This window comes from Lygodium microphyllum, chromosome 9 (assembly GCF_053477565.2).
Source record: "Lygodium microphyllum isolate KBCC chromosome 9, Lygodium_microphyllum_v1.1.10, whole genome shotgun sequence".
Classification (NCBI taxonomy): Eukaryota; Viridiplantae; Streptophyta; class Polypodiopsida; order Schizaeales; family Lygodiaceae; genus Lygodium; species Lygodium microphyllum.
Genome location: NC_141143.1, coordinates 127,764,278 through 127,786,771, shown reverse-complemented (window position 1 = coordinate 127,786,771; position 22,494 = coordinate 127,764,278). Strand labels below are relative to the sequence as shown.

The following is a 22,494-nucleotide window of genomic DNA, read 5'->3' as shown; positions in this document are numbered from 1 at the left end:
TACTCCACCGTAAATGTCAGCAAGGGTCTTCCCCTATGGCATAACGTTATATCAATCCTCCCAATATCTTTCCATTGCAATATCTGGAAAATTTTCAAAATGACCAATTCAAAATGAATCCAATTTTTAGGAACTGCATTGGCCTCTTTTAAGATCCACCACTTATATGCTATTGGCCCTAAAGACAGATTGGCCTCTCGCACTTGATATTCATGTGGTGTGTTTTTCAATTGTGCATATCTTGCTATTTTTAAAGAAAGGTGAAAGTCATTAATCCCTTTTGAGAAAGTTGAAGTTATCAATCCTTTCCAGCTTGAGGATTATTTTGCGGTACTACGCAATACATGGCAAGCAAGGGTCTAGCCCTTTCTATGACCTTATCCCAATCCTCACAATTTCATCCCATTTCATTTTTATCAACAAATGCTTTCAAAAAGACTGATTCAAATTGAATTCAATTTTCAAGAACTGCATTGGCCTTATTTTGAGGTTCTTTGGGCAGACCCTTCGATGAAATGACTTCTGGTTCTCCACTACCACCACTTGTGTCTTTCGATGTAGTTGGTGTGTTGGACCATAGTGGTGTGGGTGATATATTATGAATTTAATGTTGCTTGCCCTTTCCCTTTTCAATACTTTCCATGATATGAGTCGATTGCAATTTCATGGTATCCAATGTCTCCATGAAAACTTGCATCTGCATTTCCATGCTATTGACGTGAGCCATAAGCAATTCAAATTGCTTGTGCATAGCAAAGTGGTCATTCCAATGTTTGTCAAGTCTTCAATTCTATTGGGATTAGTCATTGGTCGATCCTTTGTAATTTGTTTATCCCCCTCTCCTTGCATTGCTATCTTCCTTTTAAATTTAACGTACTGAAATTTTAAAATGAAAGATAAAATTGGTCAAGCATACTAATGATTTGACTGCATGTAACCCTCATAGAGTGGGAGAAATGTGCTTTGCTACTATTTGACACCAAAATTAGCAAATCTAGGCTTGAAATTGTTGCTGTCTAGGATTTTTGCAGATGAGAATATCTGGACTGTTTAAATTTTATCAAATATCGATTGTTTAACTGTTATTTGACATGTGGCATGGATCAACATGATTGTGGCTGTTGTTTACAGTCATGGATGCTGCAAGCAATTCGGTTTTAGTCATAGATGCCTCAAATTGACTACCCAATGCTGCCTAGACTGCAATGGAACATAATCATTGTTGACCCAATCATGAACCGTTGTGATACCAAAGACAGGTTCCTGGAAAATCAGAGAAGACTGCAGAAATTAGGGTTTCAGTAGCAGCAAGATTTATGATTCACAATTTGAGAGAGAGAGAGAGAGAGAGAGTATATATGCAATCAATGCAATCTGGATAAAGTTTTTTGTGTCTAATGTAAGTGCAGTTGTTGCATAGTTAGAGAGAGAGAGAGAGAGAGAGAGAGAGTTAAAAGACATTTAAAAATTATATTATCAGGTTCAAATGCCTATCTGTGATGGATTTGAAGCAACATCAAAGATCCGAGAGCGAGAAAGAATTCAGAACAGGAAAAGCACTCCCATTGTTGCCATGACAGCCCATGCAATGTCAGGGGATGGAGAGCGTTGTATTGCAGCTGGCATGGATTTTTACATCAGCAAGCCACTGAATGCAAAAAAATTGCAAGAATTATTGCAGAATGTAGCAGCTGGGAATGTCAATCAGCAGTCTGTCACTTCTACCAGGTCACTTTTATCAGTACCATAGATATCATAGTGTTGAGGTGATGGGATAAATGCTGAATCTGGTGGCCTTACACTTCTGATGGAAGCCTCTGCTTGAGCCATAAGCAGAAAAAGAACTTCACGATGAGCGAAGATTTTCTATGGCAACTTTTGACGAGGCCTGTTCAAATCTAAACTGTCGTGTTTCAAAGAAATTAGCAGATGAAAGGCCACCAAATTATTTGCACCTTGCCAAGTTGGCATGCCATCCAAAGTGGAAACTGGATGGGGTTAAGTTGTCGGCATCCTAAAGCTACCAGTGCTGCAACAATGATGGAGAACTTGCACTTCTGCCAGTGCCAAATACCATAATGGCATTTGGAAGAGCCCTACTGCAAAGGTGAAACTTCATGATCCAATGCTCTCAACGAGTTGTCGCTTGTACACATACAGAATGCTGCTCCCAACGCTGAATGGAAGTTTGTTACAGCCTACACTGCCTTCTCCTGTGGAAAAGGTGCAGACTGAGAAGAGGAATGTCCAACCCTAGACAGTTTTAGATTAATTAGCACTGTTGTTGAGACAACCTTCTTCCTGCTGCTCCAATCTTATTTATTCATGTAACCTTACCTCCAGTAGCAATTTCCATCATAACCATGTGAAGAGGATGTAAGGATCTTCAACCCCTTCAAAAAGGCTGATGTTGCAATATCAATGTGGTTCTGTGCATTTCTTTGTCTGCAAATGCCAAAAACAAGTGCTTGTCTTGGTTTGGTGGTTTACAGAATTTCCCATTAAGGGTACAGGTGCGATTAGCATCAATACTTACTGCTGTAATAATGTGCAGTAGATTATATTGAAGAATGATTTACAACACCATACAGGTATAACATGCCCGTTTGGCAAAGGCCCTTTAGAAAGACAAGACCACTTCATGTGGCTTGACTTAGTTCTTAAAGGTAACCTTGAAAATATGTCTCTTGGACTTGGGTTTCCTAAGCCCGACTACTACCTCTGCCTTAACCCTGTTCACCTCTTCAGGCAGGGTCTTGGTGGGAGTGGATCTTCTACATAGGACTTTGTTCCCAGAAGTTCCAGACTGTCCTTACAGTGATTGCCCAGGTCACAGGTCATGTGCCACAACTTTCGTGAGTCATCCAGTCTGCCCCTCTCTCCCAGGATTGTATGCCCGAAAACAAGACAGAAACAGCCCTGCATGATATACCCATGCCATCAGTTGCCTCCAAAGAGCTTTAGTCTTCTACATTTGCAGAATGTAGATGCAGTACGGTATCAGCCCTTCACAAAAGCATGAGCGATAGTCACCCAAATTTGACCAAGCAACTCGTTGTGGATAGTTTCTAAGTAAGCACACTCTGCCGAAGCAGGTTTAGTCTGTTCAAGGGTGTGGCTTTCCACACGCTCCTCACCTGATGGCTTCAGGACTTTGCACTATTGAGAGGGTATTTGTGCTTCCACTTCTCCTTAACCTTCAGGAAAAAAAAAGTGTTGTATTTCCTTTCTAAATCCCCCCTCTTGCAAAGACATGCTTGGCAGCAACACCCGCTATGCCAACTATCGTCTTGCCTTGCCAAAAATTCTGCACCATCAATCAGATTAGAGTTGAATTAAATCTGAATCAGAGGGAGGTCCAATCAAAGAGATGCTTGGTAAGCACACACTATGCCAACTATTGTCTTTCCCTGCCAAAACTTCCGCACCATTGATCAGATTAGAGTCTCTGAATCAGAGGGAGGCCGAATCAAGAGGTTAAGTGTCACCTCCCAAATTTTCACAGATGATAAAGCCTCAATTGTAGCAGCTGAGAAAGTTTCTGTTGACCACCTATTGAAGACTTATGCTGAATTTTCAGAGCTACTCCAAGGTGAATTGGTCCAAAACTGAGCTCCTTCTTTCATGGAAAAACCTGGAGCAATGGCTGGAAGTTATGGGTTTAAGCTGGTCGAGCCAGATGCAATAGTGCACTATTTGGGAGCTTCAGTAGGAATGGCATAACCCTAAATCGGAGGTTTGGTTCTACATAAAGTTTAAGGCCAAAATGGGTAAGTAGTCATCAGTCCCCCTTTCATGTTTTGGTAAGATCCCCGCTAAGCGTACAATGACACCTGCTGTTGTGTATGTTGCTTCCCAATTATGCTTCAGTCTAAATTCTTGGAACAAGATCAAGAACTTAATTAGAAGTTTCCTGTGATCTTACCAAGACAAAGAACCGCAGATAAGTGTGATGGTGGTGCTGGACTCGAAGTGCTGGCTCATAAGGTGTGGAGACTCAGCATTGATCTCGTCAAGTGAATAGAGGAGCCCCAGCCCTGGACATCACTTCTCAAATACTGGATCAGCAATATGCCCATCAAGGGTTGCAAGTGGCCCAATGTTGATTGGCAAGATATCATATCATGCCAGCACCTAACCGTCAAAATAACACAGTCAGATGTTTCCACTGGTCAAAAACTGGTAATTGCTACTGGCCGATGCTAACTGGAACTCGCAGGACTGTAGGAAAGGGGATTCCTCCCTGACCAGGAGACTGTGGCTAAGCCCGTATGCTTATGATCTGCCAGATGCACCAGTTGTCAGAGACAGAAGGTGCGCAAGCTCCACAATTGCGGATTGAGCTTCTGGCAAGTGTTCTGGGATGCAGTTAATTTTATGTGGTGCTCAAATGAGTGGATTTTTTATCATTTCAATCTGATTGAGAGATAAATGCTGTGGATGGGAACTGCAACGCAGCACCGGTGGGAAGATTGGCCTACATTCCCAGTTCTTAGAGCTACTCCTGTGTTGAAGTCACCCCAAAGCGCTGGTGGGAAGCAATCATGGAGCTGCCAGCGTGCTAGAGACTTTACAGGCCCATCACCCATAATACCCATGGCGGTTTGGAGCAAGTGGAGAAAGGAGGTTTCTATGGCTAAGGTAGCGTCCTGGCGCAGAAGGCTGAAGCGACTGTGGAAAGCAACACCTTTGTACAGGCTGAATGTGATTAGATGGAGGCTGACGATCAAGCAGCTCCCCCTGCGATCTGCTTTAGCTAAGGTGATGCCAATATCTCCCACTGCCCTTTCTGTAAGCGAGCTAAGGAGATAGAGAAGCATCTCTTCTGGGACTGCGTTCACGTGACTCCTGTGTGGAGGAAAGTCCGGAAATGGCTGAGAGATCCTAACCACAAGGATTTGGCATGACAACTACTTTTGTTGGTGATCAAGTAAGTTTAGATGAGGCCAGTTGGAGACTGATCAGTCTGATTAGCGCTGTCACGGTTTTAAGTTTGTGTGGACTACACGAAAACCGCTGGTGGTCCGCCTGATGAGCGCATTAAAGTTTTTTTAAAAAGTGGTAACGTGAAGTTTTATTACAGATGAAAGTAAAATTTACAAAATTGGACTTTTATTCAAGTCCATCCTTTTTCAACGTTTCTGAATACTTCTGAGATGTATTCTTTTTTTTTTTTTTGGAACGAAGCGTTAAAATATATTAGAAAAGAGTGAATTTTACAGCTGCTAGTAAAGAGGAGCTTCAATACAAGAAAGCTGCCTTATGCAACCAGCCTTAGATTACAGCATGAATCAAATTGTATCACATTCAAATCCTCTTGGAATTCACAACATTCTTCTTAAGATCTAGCATCATGGCAACAACCTCATCTTCTAATCCTCCAGGATAAGCTTCATCATGGAGACTTTGCAGCTTCTCAGTATCCTTATCCACCTGTAACAAAAAATCTGTCTTAAATCCATGAATAGGATCAATAGAAGACATTTTCAAATACTTTTTTATTCCTGCAGATCCATATATTCCAAAGAAAGAGGCTTCTAATCCAATTCCAAACTATTGAAGATATGCCATATATTTCACCCATGATGATAGTTATAGAAAATATGTGATATTGATTCCACATTTGTATTACATCTTGGGCAGAGTCCATTTCCAATTCCTGCCTTTAAAGCCCTTTCATTAGTCCAGAGACCTTTTAAGGATTATGAGCCACATTAGACAGGACATCTTAGCCTGAAGAACTTTCATTGAAATATTAGTAAGTCTGTAATTCCATTGTTTATTACTCCAATTAATGTGCCACCTTTCATTGAGTTTAGCACATAAATCATTATTGCATACTTGAAGATCTGGAAGGGGTAGAAGAGGCGATTAGACATACTCCTCTGGGGTTGAAAGGCTATTTTGGATTGATGACTGCTGAGAGGTGTGGATCCCATAGTTGCATTCTAAGGGTTACCATGCTGACTTCAGTAGGAAGTAGGCCAAATTTAGTTGTGAGTTGTACATTGCTTAGCCAATCTTTTATATTAGGATCCCATATATCCCCCCAAGTTCTAATCCCCTTCTGATATATTTTGTAGGCTTTACTCGGATCACTCTTTGAAATAGATTGGTGAGAAAAGCTAAACCATACAAAGACAACTACAACCCAAGGTTAAGTCGGAATGTGAAGATGGGACTAACAATTTTTTATATTTAAACCAAGCTTGCCAAATCCCCTTCATCAATGATGAGCACCTTGTCTTGATTTCTACTGGACCTAGGATAACAGTGAGCAAATCTAAGTTTTTCCATCTTGGACAGCCAGCTACTTGAAATTGACTGATACAGGAATGTAACAGGGTAGTCCAATCCTCTTCCTCCCTATCAATACTCTTGACAACCCATTTTGCTTTAAGTTTACTAGCCAATGTTTGCAGGTTTGGATGGCCTAGTCCCCCAAGATTTTTGGCTTTTATACAAATAACCCATGAGACTTTGGGGATCTTAAATTTATCCCCATCCCCACTCCACAAGAAATTTCTAGCTAGCTACTCGAATTGTTTCAATCCTATTTTGGTTGGTTGCCAGCATGCTAAAAAATAGATTGTGTAGGGGTTAAGGATATGTTTGAGCAATAGGCACCTGCCAGCCATATTAAGCTGAAGCCTTTTCCATTTCTCAAAGTGTTTTGTAATTTTCTCTAGTACCCAATCCCATCTCTGCTTCATAGAGATATCAAAGCCCATAGGAATTCCCAGAAGTCTGAAAACCTTGCCCCTTTCTATTTCTTTGCACCCAGCCTCAATTAGCCAACTAGGGGGTGAGGAAATCAAAGGTTTGATATCTGTTTTGACTGGGTTGATAACTGATCCAGAGGCTTTACATAAAGCTTGAAGACAATTTCAAAAAGCTACCAGTGAGATAGGGTCATTATTAACAGTCCCATTAGTATAATCAGCAAATTGATTTAAAACCATGTATTTACTATTGGGTAATTTGATCCCCTTGATGTTCCCCTTTTCAATCTGATCCTAGACCAACCATTCCAATGCATCTGGTGCAATACCAAATAACAGTGGGGCCAAGGGACAGCCCTATCTAATTGATCTTCTAAGAAGTATTGAGTCTGTCATTTGTCCATTAATTGCAATTCTAGTGGATGCATTGCCAAATAAAGTACTTACAAACTTTATAAATCTCCTCCCCATTCCCATGTCATGTAAAGATTGAAGGATGAAATCCCACTCCAACCTATCATAGGCTTTGTCAAAATCTATTTTGAAAAAGACAAAGTCTTGATTTTTCTTTTGAGCATATTTAATCCCTTCCCAAAGAGCAATGATAGAATCTAGGATATATCTTCCCTTAATAAACCCCTTTTGTTCCTTCCTTATCCAAGAATTTAGGTGTGGGGAAAGCCTTTTGGCCAAAGCCTTAGCAAACACTTTATAGGGCGAGGTCAAGTGATTGGTCTCCAATTGGAGAGTAGATCTTTATCGTCTCTCTTGTGTATAAGCTTTACCACCCCTTCATTGATTGTGAGGTAGGGCTCCATATCTCAAGGATTCCTTCCATACTTTTAGCAGGGGGATAATCAAGAATTCTTTAAATTATTTAAAGAACTCATTAGGGAGACCTTTGTCTATCCATGGGCTCTTTCCTTTAGCTAGAGCATCTATGGTGTCTTCCAGTTCTATTGCGGTAAGGTCAACATCAAGTAGGGTGGCTATAGAAGATGGGACCACCTTCCTAACTAGGGTGATTTTGGTTTTTGCATCGGTATCCTCTAGATTACTAATTCTAGGAGAGCTAAATATATTAGAGAAGAATTCTTTAGCAATTACCAAATTTTCAGTATTGTCTTTAGCTTTGGTACCATTGACCTTAGTTAAGAGAGGATAATACCCCTTCTCCTTTTTTTTCTTTAGAATGTTGAACATTTCTGTGGTTGGTTTATCAGCTTTCCCAGTCCACCATTGTCTAGTGAAAAGCTGAATGTTCGATGCTTCTTTTTCTTATAAAAGTCTCAATTCTTCCTTGACCTTGAGAAGATCTATCGGTAAGTGCATCTGCCCTGATTCAATTTGGACTTCTAGAGACTTACTAAGGGAATGTTTTCTTGCTCTTTCAACCCTTGTCTCCATTACCCTCTTAGCCTTAATTTGTCTAAGAAATTCTTGAGAATCTTGGATACCCCTCATCCATGCTTGAGCTGGGGAGGTGAAGGATTGGAATGAGCATTCCCATATATCCCTGATAGAGTCCCTAACCTCTTTTAGTTTAAATAACCATGGATTAGAGTGATCCAAATTTTACAATTTGGGAGTCATTAGACAGACTCAACTGAATGGGGTTATATCTACAAACACATTCTTTTGTTAAATCAATTCTTAGTGTCTATACGCTTCTGGTCGCGAGGCCATGGGGTTGGTTGGGTGAGTATAGGAGGCCCTTCGAGTAGAGCCAATGTCGGGCCCGTTTTAGGTCCCAACATAGAGGTCAAGTTTCCTTGTGCTACTTGGTGAAATTTAAAGTTTGTTTCACATATAGACTGATGTAACTAGATGAAAGAGGATGACTTAGTAGACCATCCTTAGTGGTCATAGCTTTATCTCAATGTTTTTTTATTAGAGCCAACTTTGGATTTGGGCTCAGTTAGGTTCAATAGAGTAGGGGTCCAGACTATTGCTTGAAACTCAAGGGGAGGTAGCACTTCCACTCCTCCAGTTATGGATAACTCTAGTGCATAATGGATCTTATATGTACAGAGCTTGTATCCAAGGTATTGTTTGCTAATAGTATATCTACCATGAAGCCACTATTCAGTGTATTAGTCCATGTGAGATGTATGTAGATGTTGGTTTGCATGTAGGCTCTAAAACTATGCATTTGCATCAATTTATAATCACTCGTAGATCATCAGTTTATGATCGCTTGTGGATTATCAAATTATGATCACTTGTGGATCGTTAGTTTATGATCATTAAAGACTAATAATTAGTTGTTGATTTTAAATATATGATAATCGGTATTCAGTGGTATTCAGTTAGACTTATGGACAACAATGTGTGTAATGAATTCCATTGAGAGTTCAGCCATGGTTTAAACTCAATTTATGCTCATTGTTTAGCTAAAACTGTTGAGAAACATAAGTAATGGATGATCCTATGAATTTCTAGGAGTAATTCAGGTTATTTTCCAATTTTATGCTTTGACACGATTGGATTTCCATGCCTTAATGCATGTGTATGTTGGTTGGAAGTTTTCAATATCTATTTGGTAATAGCATAGTCCAGCAATAGCTACAACATTGTTGTTACTATGATGCCTAATGGAAATTGTAGTGCAATATACTTTGATTTGGCAAATTATCTAGCATTAGTACCGACTATAGCCAGATAATTTAGAGTAATGCAAATGGTGGCTGATTTAAGTAGCTTCACATGATGAAATTCTAAATTCTCTCTCTCTTCAATTTTTCTCTAATTATCTAGCCTTCTCTCATCTTCCCTCAATAGTTCTCAATGTTTCCAACATGTAGTGGAAGAGATCTTGAAGAATCTCTACTGAAACCCTAGTTTTATAGCATAGATTAGGGTTTTTCTGCCACCATGTAAAGAGTGCTTTATAATTCTAGCACGTGAAATTAGAGAATTTCACAAAGATTTAAGAGGCCCATATGCCAACTAAGATTTGGGGCCTATTGCTTGAATTCTAGATGTTGAGATGGACATTTCAATAGAATCAAGAGGCCTTTTTGCCTGCTCAGATTTGGAGCCTAGTGTTCGAATTTCAAAGGCTAAAATTAAATATTTCAATAGGATTCAAGAGGCTAGCTCTGCCAACATCAAATTTGGGGCTTGAAATTGTCATCCAAGGGGTGTATGGAGGCCAAACCCCAAGGAAACCAAGGGGGAAATTGGTTTGGAGGCTTGATGATTTCTATGGACATCATGATGTATTGAAGATTGAGGAGATCAAGCTAGATCTCAGTGTACTTCAACCTTTAGCAATATAAGTTAAAGAAATAATGTAAGGGGCCAAGTGTGGGGCCAACTAGGTGTCCAATGTCTAAGATTAAGTGGTAACAATTATATTTTGGTTTATGTGAATTTTACGCTCACTATAATTAGTGTTTAAATCAAGTCATTACCGCCCTTTCCCCAAAAGAAAGGCTAGTTTCACACGTATTGGTATTGGATGTGACATGATGTACAAAAGTGTGGTGTTGTTCTTTCCTCTCCCTTGAAGGGGAGAGACTGCACAAAAAAAGACTTGGGAAAGGGGGAGGAGAATAAAAGACCACATTATACAAAAGTGTTAAAAGTGTTATAGATTGGGAAGTATTATAATGTAGTTTACACATAGAGATTAATGCTAGTACTTGTTTGAAGACTAGTATGGAAATGTGGGAACATGTAAAAAGTAGGTATGTATGAATTTTTTTAAATGGATTGTAAGCATGCCAATGGCCTAAAGGGCAAGTATGTTTACACCAATAATGTATGTGCCCATTCGATCTGAGTTCAATTCCTAGAGACTGGTTACTCTTGATTTGCCTCACCTATATGGGGGGCATCTTTAAAAAGCTATTGCATTAAGAAAAAATGGGTTGAACGTTGATTGGCCAATATGGATATGATGTTATGTTAGAAAAAAAGTATCAGATAGTCTCCAAGCTCATATGAACAAGAGCCTAGAACTTTTGAAGAGCACCCATGAGTAGTAGCTTGGTTAGAATGCATGTGTGTATCGCTAGAGGTCTTCAGTTCAGTCCTAGTTGAGCAATCTTTTTTTGTTTTTTTTTTGGGGGGGGAGGGGCAGAGAGCTCAAGCTTGGGCAATGTCTCAAAACAATAATAATCATATTTTTAAAAAATCCATTGAAGAGAATTTTATTGAGTAGTTTTGGTTAATTGTAATCTATAGTTTTTGGAAGAGTAATATAGAAAATTGTTGTTTGACTAACCTTTATTTGCACAAGTGTGGGCTTTGCCCATTTTGGATAAGGGTGAAATTCTCTTTAAAGGATGTTACAACCTAGGTTGCAAAAGGATTTATCATATGTGAACATTTTTACGTGAAAATAAAATTTAACAAAATGGTTCAAATTTACATAGAACTATTTAATTCTTTTTTGTAGGTATTGTATGAATTGCCTATTGATAGATGAAAAGTCCAAATAGCATGGGTTTATAAAGCCCCAATCTAATGCTTTAACAAGTACAAGCCTTTAATGTGTGTAAATAATTAATTTACCACTTGTGAATGTAAAAAGTTATTATCAATGAGATTTCGATACTCTTTAACTATGATGCTAAAGTCAACTCTTTAAGATAACATGAATATGAACCTTTAAGGCTCATTAGGTATGTTTGACTAGTCAAGGGGTAGGGGAAGCGGTTAGTGGTTAAATTTGAAGCAAAAGGGGAGTCATAGTGACACACAAACATTTTAGCCAAGGTGTCAAAGATGAAGCACAAGAGGTATCTAATGTATCTTTAACGCACACATACATTTGTTGAAGCCCAATCTTAAGCATATATTGATTTGCCATTTGACTTGTTCATATGTTTGGTGTGGTGAAAGTTGAGTTCCAAAATAGAAGTAATAAAATATAGAATATTTAACATACTTCAAGCTTGCTTTAATGTGAAGTCTAAGAGGAGGAGACTTTCTAAGCCACCAAGTTCAAGGTCATTCAAGACATTCATAACTCCTTTCTCTTGTATTATATCATAGGATTCATGCAAATAATAAGTGTTACAAAGGTCAAAGACTTACCATTCTCTTTGTTATTTAATGTGAGTGATTGTACAAGCCAAAACAAAGTTAGGACTTTACATCTCCTTGGAGGGAAAACCACTAGAATGCTCAACATAATGCTATATCCCAAATTCCTTTGGTTAAAACTAGATATAAAAGTTTGAAGGTCTGAGAAGCCTTCCTAGCTTGATTCACAATAGCTAACACTTCTTTCATACAAGGCTCAAACACCATTGCAAGATAGCATTCCTTGGGCAAACACTCTTAAACTCTCTTGCATTCATTTTGGTTGATCACCAAAAAGAGCTATATTTAAACACAAAGTATTAAAGGTTAATTGCATTATTAATTTCTTGAGCCTTCACTAACAAGGCTTGACCCACAAGAAATAATAGAGGAGGTGGCTAAGACCTTCCTCCTTCCTTTTACAAAGCATATAGCATTGAGTGCATATAGGTTTGAACTTGGACTGCACCTCCCTTTAGTAGGTTGTTTTTTACACACACTCCTCCATAAAAACAATTTGAGGTGATGAGTTGGTATAGCTTCCCAAGGTCTCTTCAATATTTTCTTCAATGCATGGATGCAACAAGTCTAAAGGGAAGTGGGGTCTTCATGAGCTAGATATCTATAACATACTTAGTATCCTTCTTTTTGAAATCATATACCCTTCTCCATTGAATAGAGGCTTTACCTTTCTTATTAGCCCCAAAATAGAAGTAGATTATCTCTATCTTAGGATTTCTCTATGGTACTTTCAGGCGTTGCAACTGCACTTTGTATTAACATAGTAGAATTGATTGAAAATTGCACTTCGCGTAGGATGACATAGCATTGTGTGCAAAAATGAGGGTGAAAGAAGTTCCATTTTAAATGTGTGGTGGGTAGGAGACCCAAAAGATAAAGAGAGGATGCACTCTCATGTTGAAATTTGATAACATAAGGAAGAAAAAGGCCTTCCTTGCAAACAGAGGTTCTCAAGGGGAAAAAGTATACATTGATACTAGATCTCACACCCACTCAATTGGAGCATAGGCATGCTATCATGACAAAGATATTAGAGGCATGTAAGGAGCAAAAGTATATAGTATATAAAGATGGCAAGGTGATTATTGTAGGGTATTGATTATAGTGGTTGTGTGTAGCCTATGAGACACTCATGCTATTAATGTGAGATTGTTGAGATTTAGGCAATCGCACCTAGTATAGCCTCTTTGAGGAGCAGTTTGGGTAAAGGATATGCAGGCTATCCAGAATCCCATATGCACAAATGTAACATTTTGTAGTCGCCGTAAGATTGTTTATGAGTCGACGAATATGTTTATGAGTCGACGAAGAGCCAGAGGTGGCGGCAGCAACGATGAAGAATAATGACGAAAAGACGAACTAGCCCCCCCAGGAGTCACAGATTGCATGGCGGGAGGGCCGTTCTGGTTGCCTAGGCGAATGCAAAACAAGGGGGCCCATATTAATACCCCCATAATACCCTTCTTTCTTCCCCCCTATAACCTCCCCCCCCCCCCCGATTAGCGAAGATAGGATAATTCTCTTCTTTTCCCCCTCCCTGATTTCCCCCCTTTTGCTACCAACTTGTGGAGGAGAGAAGGAGAGGGAGAGGGGGTGAAGGAGAGAATTTCCCCCCTTTTGCTACCAACTTGTGGAGGAGAGAAGGAGAGGGAGAGGGAGTGAAGGAGAGAAAGAGAGAGGGAGAGGGAAGGGGAACTTAGAATAAGAAAGGAAGAAAGAGAGAAAGAGAGAGGGAGATGAGTATCAAGGAAATTTCCTTTCTTGGGCGTGGAGCTACGAGTACCCTCTCTCCCCATCACGGTTTCTGTGATCCTCCATCAACTACCCTTTACGAGGAAGAAGGTTGCGGGAGTCAGGGCAAAGCGTGGGAAACTCCAGTATAAAGGAGTGCTCCAAGAGAAGAAAAGGTGCGTATCCCAAGCTCCAAAATGGCAATGAAGCACAAATTCTCACAAGTAATCGGAAAGGCCGTGACTACGAAAGAAGGATCGAGTAGAGATGTCACCGTCAACATGAATGGGTTATCGGGTGTAAATGCTAATTTGACACTCCAAAACCAGGTACCGCTACCATGTCTAGTACTTTTAACTAAACATTTAATCATGGACATCATTAGGAAGAAGTCATACTTCGCATCGCGTAACTTGCATAACTCGAAAGGTAGTTGAAAAGGCTTAATAACCATGAATTGCCATGAATAGATTAAGCATCTACGGGTTGTTGCCGTAATTAAGCCAAGTATTAGGTTCGAACTTTTGCAAATGTATCATAGATTTTCAGTATACATAAATATTCCATATAGGTCAATTGCATCTTGTAGACCATTGGAGTGAATTTACTCACATTTATGATGAACTCATGTACACTCGAACTTAAATACTTAGGTCATGCCTTATGAATTGCATAAATGCACTAGAAGGAATTTTCATGAAGGGGAATTCCACATCGTATCATCAACTTAGGAAAGACTTGCACCTAGATTTGCATGCCATCATGGACAACTTCAGTTGCACCACATAATAGGGATGCATATGAAAATGTAGATTTGAGATGCGCATGTGGATTGTTAAGCTTAATTGCAAGGGCCAATTTGGTAAATGAAATCCTATATGATAAGTGAGGCTAGGATTTAATTTTACTCAGCTAGAATTTAATTGTAAATATGTCAAATTTGTTATTAGGACCATACTTTGACTTAGAGTCAACATGCTCTTTGATCTCTATTCCAATAACCGACCACGATGAGTCTAAAAAAATCTTGGATATATCCTTTTTGAAATATGATACATCTCAAAGCTAACACAAAAGAACTCAAATGTCGTATCCACAAGAAGAACGACCAATCGCCACGTTACATTCGATGTTTGAACCCATTTAAGGATTGTAAATGGGTTTATTTTACGCTTGACTTGCAAGAGGAATAAACAAAAGTCCTGCTATCCTGAGGGAAGGAAACCCTAGGGTAAACTTAGAACCCCCGATAAAATTCTAAGGTGGGAAAATGGTTACCAACTGACCAATTGAAATCCTAATTTTGAATCATTTAAGACAGGGACCTTAAGATCATGGAGGGCGTGCCAAGCTACCCCCAGTTGGCCACCAACCCTAGCCAAGGCGATTCCAAATTACCATGATGGGAACGTGGACCGAACCTGCCACACGAGAGGTCTCTCTGTGGGTTTTTTTGAACATAGGAGGACATTTGGATGCCAGGGGGGCTCTGGTTGTAAATTCCCTGTCTCCGGGTCCTTCTCAAATAATCTAGATGACTCGAGATTGATTCTTGAGGCCCTGTTACTAGTGCAAGGGTGAAAACTTGGAAGAAATAAGGCACATTCCCATGGATTGCGGAAACGTCCTTTTTGGACAAGATTTGTATCTCAGTTAAAATGCTAATATAAAGTTGCTTCCAAGGAACCTGTTTGAATTGTTTTCATGTTAGTGTAGTAAGTTATGTAAATGAACCCTATTTCCTAAAAGGCTTAATTAAGGGAGCCAATTTTAAATGTCACATATAAATGTGATAGGACCTAATTAGATAACTAAAGAACACCTATTAAGGGAAGCAGGTGGGCACAACCCCCGATGGGTCCGTCCTAATGGAAGGGTGGTCCCAGAAGACTGGGATACTTCTCACAAAGTTCTACAGTCATACAAACTTTAGGTGATATTAGGTTAGAACCCAATTCATGCCATTTTAGGGGACCGGAATGGGACTATGCCCTACGGGCAGAGAGGTTGAGCAGTGCATCCCTCTCGTTTCCCATTCTCATTGAACCAAGTGCAACATGGGTTTGCTTTGGCTTGGGTATCTCTTCATAAAGTAGGATGTCTAGGATCCGACGCTAGAATGCTATTAGGAGACCTTGGCAACTAGGAACCCAGATTTCAGGTCGATCCTAGTGGGTTCGGTTGCGAACACTCCGTTGCGAGGCAGACTTGGGAAACCCCAGGCGACAAACCGTGTAACATTCCATGGGGGTGTTAGGAAGCGACGCTTAGATTCGTTTCTCGATGGACCGCTAAAAAACGTGCTTGGACGGCCGTTAGGCGGGCACGTTACAATCGGTATTAGAGCAAACCAACGAATAAAACAACCAAGATAGGAATAAATTAGGAAGAGTGAAGTTATGTTTTCACTAGAAAAATATTTTTTTTACTCACTTGTGGATTGTTGCCGCTTCCAGACTTACGAGGCATGGAGCAGGTTCCTCGTATATCATATCATGTTCAAGACAGACATGAACTTTTCAAGTTATCGCCGACGATCCGATATGATGGGGATCCTGTATCGACTCTACAACCCTTCACCGCTATATGTGGAAAGGCGTTGGACTTGGAGAATGGGATACTGCTACGTAGATGCCAATTGACTCGCCTATCTTCAAAAAAATCTGAAGAGGCTAAAATGGTTGGAAGACTTAAAGATTATCAAGTTATTCATCTTCCATGAGGCTTGTGTAAATTCGATCCTACACATCGGATGTCGGCAAGTAAAATAGAATCGCTATATCTATGACGAGGTGGTCAAAGTCTTGCAAGCAGACGAAATTAAAGTAATGGGGCGAAACGAACGTCATGGCTATCAAAAACGGGGATTTCCTGAACTTCCCATGATTTATCGCTTCTTGAGAATCCATTCTCCCAATCCATTCTACTATTCTGTCCTTGAAGCTGAATCCAATAGGGAAGTATTAACCTCACATTGATGTATCTTTTGAAAAGAAAATCATCCCAACCAATCTCTATCTATTCCCGAATAATTGTACTTGAGGCTTACGCTTCTTTATGGATAAATAGGAAATTTATGTTTACTTTATTTACTGTATAGTATTGATGGAAAAATAATCTACGCATTGAAATAAGTTGTGAAGAGATGTGTAAATGCAATCTTAACACGAAAGTTTTAATTGAAAACCAGATACAACCCCAAGTGCAGAACCTGAGTCTTGTTTCCGCACTAAGCCCAGTAGAGGCACAAGAGGAAGTTTATTCTCAAACAAATTAAACCACTAGAATTTGATGGAAAAGGAAAGATTGTTGAAGCTGATGCCAAATTATGGATTGAATCAATGGAAGATTACTTCAGTGCAGTAGGAAAAACACCTGTAAAAAACCAAGCTATGATTGCCAAGCTCAAGCTTACTAGTGAAGCTAGGCTCTGGTGGAAGCAATGGTGTAAAGACCAAGCCTTGGGATAAGCTAAAGGAAGCAGTGCAAGGGAGGTACATGCCACTAGCATATAGAACTCAAAAGATGAATGAGTTCTTCAAGTTGCAACAGTTGGTCCTATCGCTTGAGGCATACTACTCGAGATTTGTCTCCTTGTTGAAATATACTTCGATAATGAGTATTCCCCAATAAGTCTCAACGTTTTGTGATGGACTGAACCCACCAATGAACACTCAGTTGGAATCAATGTGTCCTTCGGATTTGCAAGATGCATTGATAAGAGCAGGACCTATTGACCAAGAAGTCCAGCCGAAGCCCAAGAATAATAGACCCTGGTCTCACAAAGACCAGAATCCAGGAATGTTGAAAGCTCAATTCAAAAGGGCACAAGGATAGAGTCAAGGCCGACGGAAGAAGCCGAGGGCAAATGCAATCAATGACTTTGTCCCCACTTAAAGAAGCGATCAAAGCCTGTGATGTTTTCACTACCCTATCCTTGAATTAGCCAAGGAGGAGGCTAGACATGATCCAAAACATCTGAAGATGATGAAGGAGATTTTGGAAAAGGACCAAAATACCAGAATTAAGGTCAAGTATCAAGAATTCTCTATCGATGGGGAACTTGTCTATTTTAGGACAAGGTTATGCATACCCTCAAGCAACAAACTCAAATAGAGAATACTCTCGGAAGCACATGACGCCCCTTTTCAGGCCATCTCGGATACATCAAAACCCTCAACACGATCAGGAAGAGCTACCATTGGGAAAGGATTAAGGGAGATGTACTCAAATATGTCATGAGTGTATGTCTTGCAAGCGCATTAAGGCGGAGCATGTCAAGATGCCTGGGAAGCTGCAACCACTTGGCATTCCCCAAATGAAGTGCAAATTTATCACCATGGACTTTGTTGTTGGATTACTCTTAGTACGAGGAGGGTACAATTCAATTATGATTATATTAGACATGCTCACTAAGGTTGCACACTTCATCCCAATCAAGACAAACTATAAAGCTTCAGATATTGCAGATTGTTTATCAAGGAGATATTTAGACTCCATGGGTTGCCTAGAAGGATCGTTAGTGACAGTGATTCCCTCTTCACATCTCATTTCTGGAGAGGGATGTTCGAGGACATTGGGACTCAACTTTGTTTCAGTACATCCTATCACCCTCAAACTGATGGCCAAACGGAGAGAGTCAACCAAGTCATTGAAGATATTCTTAGGGCATATTGATTTCATGAACCCAAGAAATGGATCCAATATTTACCATTGGCAGAGTTCACCTATAATGCTTCCTACCAAAAAAGCATTCAAATGACACCTTTTCAAGCATTGTATGGGCATGATTGACGTACTCCATTGAACTTCTTAGATCCTACTTTAAGGGTAGAAGCTTCCAAGACAATGCTTGAGGAAATGGATGAGTAGGTCAAGGCTATTAGACAAGATATTAAAGCCGCCAAGGATAGGCAAAAAGCCTACGTGGATCTAAATAGAAAAGAGTGACTCTTCAAAGAGGGAGATATGGTTTTTATTCTTGTATGATCCAAGAAGAGTTCCTTATCTTTGGAAGAATTTAACAAACTGAATCCTTCAATTGCTTTGATTCCTCAGAATGCAGTGATGGCATATGGTTCTCCCACACCAAGGAGCTGTTCTAACAAGGGTTTCCATAAGGGAGTAGTTTTCCAGAAGGTGCTCGATACAAAATAGCTTCTGGAAAAAAAACAAAGCCACATGAAGGTTTTTTTTAAATCCCCGACCCCCCTTCTAAAATATTGTTCAAAAAACACCAAATCTATTGCCTCTTTCAGCACAACAAACAATTGAAACCAACAGCATGCTCCTCCTCTTCTCACCTTCGTTGTAGCACTAGATCTTTTGCCTCTTTCAACCCAACTAACCAATAGCTTACTCTTGTCTTCTCACCTTTGTTGTAGCACCAGATCTTTTGCCTCTTTCAACCCAACTAACCAATAGTTTACTCTCGTCTTCACTTCAACAATGTTAGTGCTCTCCCGCCAACTTTTCCCTTGCAGCCTGCAACTCCTACTATGGCCCTTTAAATAGCAAATTCTTCTTTCACTTTCTCCATGCACTCAGCAATGATGGAGGGGAGGTTAGCATGGTTGGCAATAAGGTATTCACAACAATAGATATGCAGTTCAAAAGGCCTTGTGACCGCCACCCATTGCAAGCATAACAAAGCTAGACTTATGCATAAAATGGCCTACGGATCCTACAGGATCCTCAAGTGCCTAGGGTCCGAAAACGTAAAAGTCCACAATATATTTCATGTTATCCTACTAAAGAAATATGTATCTAATCCTAGCCATGTACTCAATGTTCAACAAGTTGTAATGCCAATCCAAGGAGTCCTTGAGCTCTGGCCAGATAGAATCCTAGACATTCGGGAAAAGAAATTGAGGAGTAGAACCCTTAAATAGTACCTCATCCAATGGAGGGACTTTCCATGGGAAGACGCCACATGGATTGACGAGAGTACCCTCAACCAACAATACCTCCAATTCCTTTCGAGATGAGGACATCTCGATTCCTTAAGTGGGGAAGGATGTAACATTCCACCGTCGCCGTAAGATTCTCCCCGCCCCCCCCGCCCCGCCTTTAAACCAAATTAAAGGGAAATTTTTTTATGTCTTCCCCCCTGTCAAAGCCGCCAGCTAGCGGAGGGAGGGGGAGCTGAACTTGCAATCGACAAGAGTGAGGGAGGAGATGTCTATGAGTTGACAGAGAGCCAGAGGTGGTGGCAGCAACGATGAAGAATAATGACAAAAAGATGAGCTAGCCCCCAGGAGTCACAGATTGCATGGTGGGAGGGCTGTTCTGGCTGCGTAGGTGAATGCAAAACAAGGGGGGCCCATATCAATACCCCCATAATATCCTTCTTTCTTCCCCCCCTATAAACCTCCCCCCCTTAAGGATGGTACGATAATTATCTTTTTTTTTTCCCCCCTTAGCGAATATAGGATAATTCTCTTCTTTTTTCCCCTCCCTGAGCAGTAACACACTATCCTTCTTTCCCCCCTTTTGCTGCCAACTTGTGGAGGAGAGAAGGAGAGGGAGAGGGAGTGAAGGAGAGAAAGAGAAAGGGAGAGGGAAGGGGAATTTAGAATAAGAAAGAAAGAAAGAGAGAGAGAGACAAGCATCAAGGAAATTTCCTTCCTTGGGCTGAGCTACCAATACCCTCTCTCCCCATCACAGTTTTTGTGATCCTCCATCAACTACTCTTTACAAGGAAGATAGTTGCGGGAGTCAAGGCAAAGTGTGGGAAACTCCGGCACAAAGGAGTGCTTCAAGAGAAGAAAAGGCGCATATCCCAAGCTCCAAAATGGCCCCAAAGCACAAACTCTCGCAAGTTACCGAAAAGGCCATGACTACGCAAGGAGGATTGGGCAGAGATGTCACCGTCAACACGAACAGGTTATCAGGTGTAAATGCTAATTCGACACTCCAAAACCAGGTACCGCTACCATGCCTAGTACTTTGAACCGAACATTTAAGCATGGACATCATTAGGAAGAAGTCATACTTTGCATCATGTAACTTGCTTAACTCAAAATGTAGTTAAAAAGGCTTAATAACCATGAATTGCCATGAATAGATTAAGCATCTACGAGTTGTTGTAGTAATTAAGCCAAGTATTAGGTTCGAACATTTGCAAATGCATCATAGGTTTCCGATGTACATAAATATTCCGTATAGGTCAATTGCATATGGTAGACCATTGGAGTGAATTAACTCAGATTTACGATGCTCATGTACACTCGCACTTAAATACTTAGGTCACGCCTTATGAATTGCATGAATGCACTAGAATGAATTTTCATGAAGGGGAATCCAACATCCTATCATCAACTTAGGAAAGACTTGCATCTAAATTTGCATGGCATCATGGACAGCTTCAGTTGCACCACATAATAGGGATGCATCTAAAAAGGTAGATGTAAGATGTGTGTGTGAATTGCTAAGCTTAATTGCAAGGGCCAGTTTGGTAAATGAAATCCTATATGATAAGTTAGGCTAGGATTTAATTCAACACTCTCATAATCCATTTGCAAGCACCTAGGCTGCTACCAACAGAATTCATAAACCTGTCAAGCATAACTACATCATCCTCAATCTACACCAAGGGAAAAGCCCAAACATAGTGGGTAGCATGATCAACAAAGGTCACAAAGTACGATGCTCCACCAAGTGGCTGGGAAGGCATAGGTCCATATACTACACAATGGACAAGATCTAGAGGAGCATGTCTAGTATGATTGCCATAAGCCAAGGGGGCTCTACAAGGACCAAGAGTACAATCAGAGCAAGCATCAAGATCTGTAAGTGACATAGGAGGCAGCAATGAGTCTGAATGAGACAAGATCTCCATCTCTTTGTGGTGCATATGGCCTAGGAGATAATGCCATAACAATGCATGTGGTATCCGGATAAGTGCAACCATAGAATCTCCCACATGAGAGACATGCACTGGGTAATGAGAACCAACTCTAGAACCTTTGGCCAAAACCAAGCAACCACGACAGATCTTCCATGACCTATCTTGAAGAGAAATAGAGTAACTTGCATCATGCAATTGGCTGATAGAAATCAAGCTCTTACTGAGTATGGGAACATGTAAAATATCCCTAAGCATAAGAGAAGTCCCATTAGTCAAAGCTAGGTGTATGTCTCCTACCAAGAATAGTGTAAGTCTGCTCAAGGCCCAAACAAATGCATCCATCAAACTCCCTGTAAGTAGAGAACCATGCTCTATATGGAGTAACTTGACAAGATGCCATAGAATCCAATAGTCAATTTGAGTCGTAGGCCATATCACTGAGCAAGAAAGTTGTAGGAAAACTAGATGACAAGAGTACATGCTCAATTGCATCATCATGGGTAACAACATGTACCTCACCACTAGTAACAGTGGTAAGACCCGTTGCATCTCCTGTATCTCTGACTCTCTGCTCATGTTGAGTCCATCTCTGTCTTTGCTGCTCTCTAATCCATCTAAAACATTTTCTTTTAACATGCCCAAGCTTCCCACAATGGAAGCATACATCTGTAGAAGAAGAATCTGTAGAAGACGATAAGGAATCCAAGTCATCATGAATAGGGCTATCCATAGCATCCACGGAGCTCAAGGAGTCGAGGGTTGTCCCAACATAGGGAACCTACTCACCAAGACAACTATCAGTAGAAGCACAAGTGGTAGAAGCATGCTGCTACAAGTACTCTTCCATCCTCCTCACTGGAGAGGAAAACACAGAAGCATCAACTAGGGATGTAGAACCACATGAAAAAGACTCGTAGCTAAGTGCATGACATAACCAACCACAATAGTATAAAGGTCAATACATCTGTCAAAAGAGCATATAGTATTCAGCCATGAAATCAACCCATAACCATAATGGCAAACATGAATTTGTAGTACATCAGACCACATAGTAGTATCCAAGTCAATGCAAGATCGGTAAGTGGCATAAGATCCTGCAATGGTCAAGCTCCAGGAGAAGCCCAAGTATGTGTACAA

General features: G+C 40.4%; 1 protein-coding gene across 1 annotated transcript in view; it reads left to right on the top strand.

Annotated features, from left to right (window-relative positions):
- Window positions 1–5,162, top strand: part of LOC148031570 (uncharacterized) — a 150,181-nt gene extending 145,019 nt beyond the window's left edge. The window contains exon 14 of the mRNA XM_087685126.1: window positions 1,481–5,162. Within this exon, the coding sequence (XP_087541252.1) occupies window positions 1,481–1,750 (270 nt within the window). The 3' untranslated portion in view covers window positions 1,751–5,162. The remainder of the gene's footprint in view (window positions 1–1,480) is intronic.
- Window positions 5,163–22,494: the final 17,332 nt, after the last annotated feature.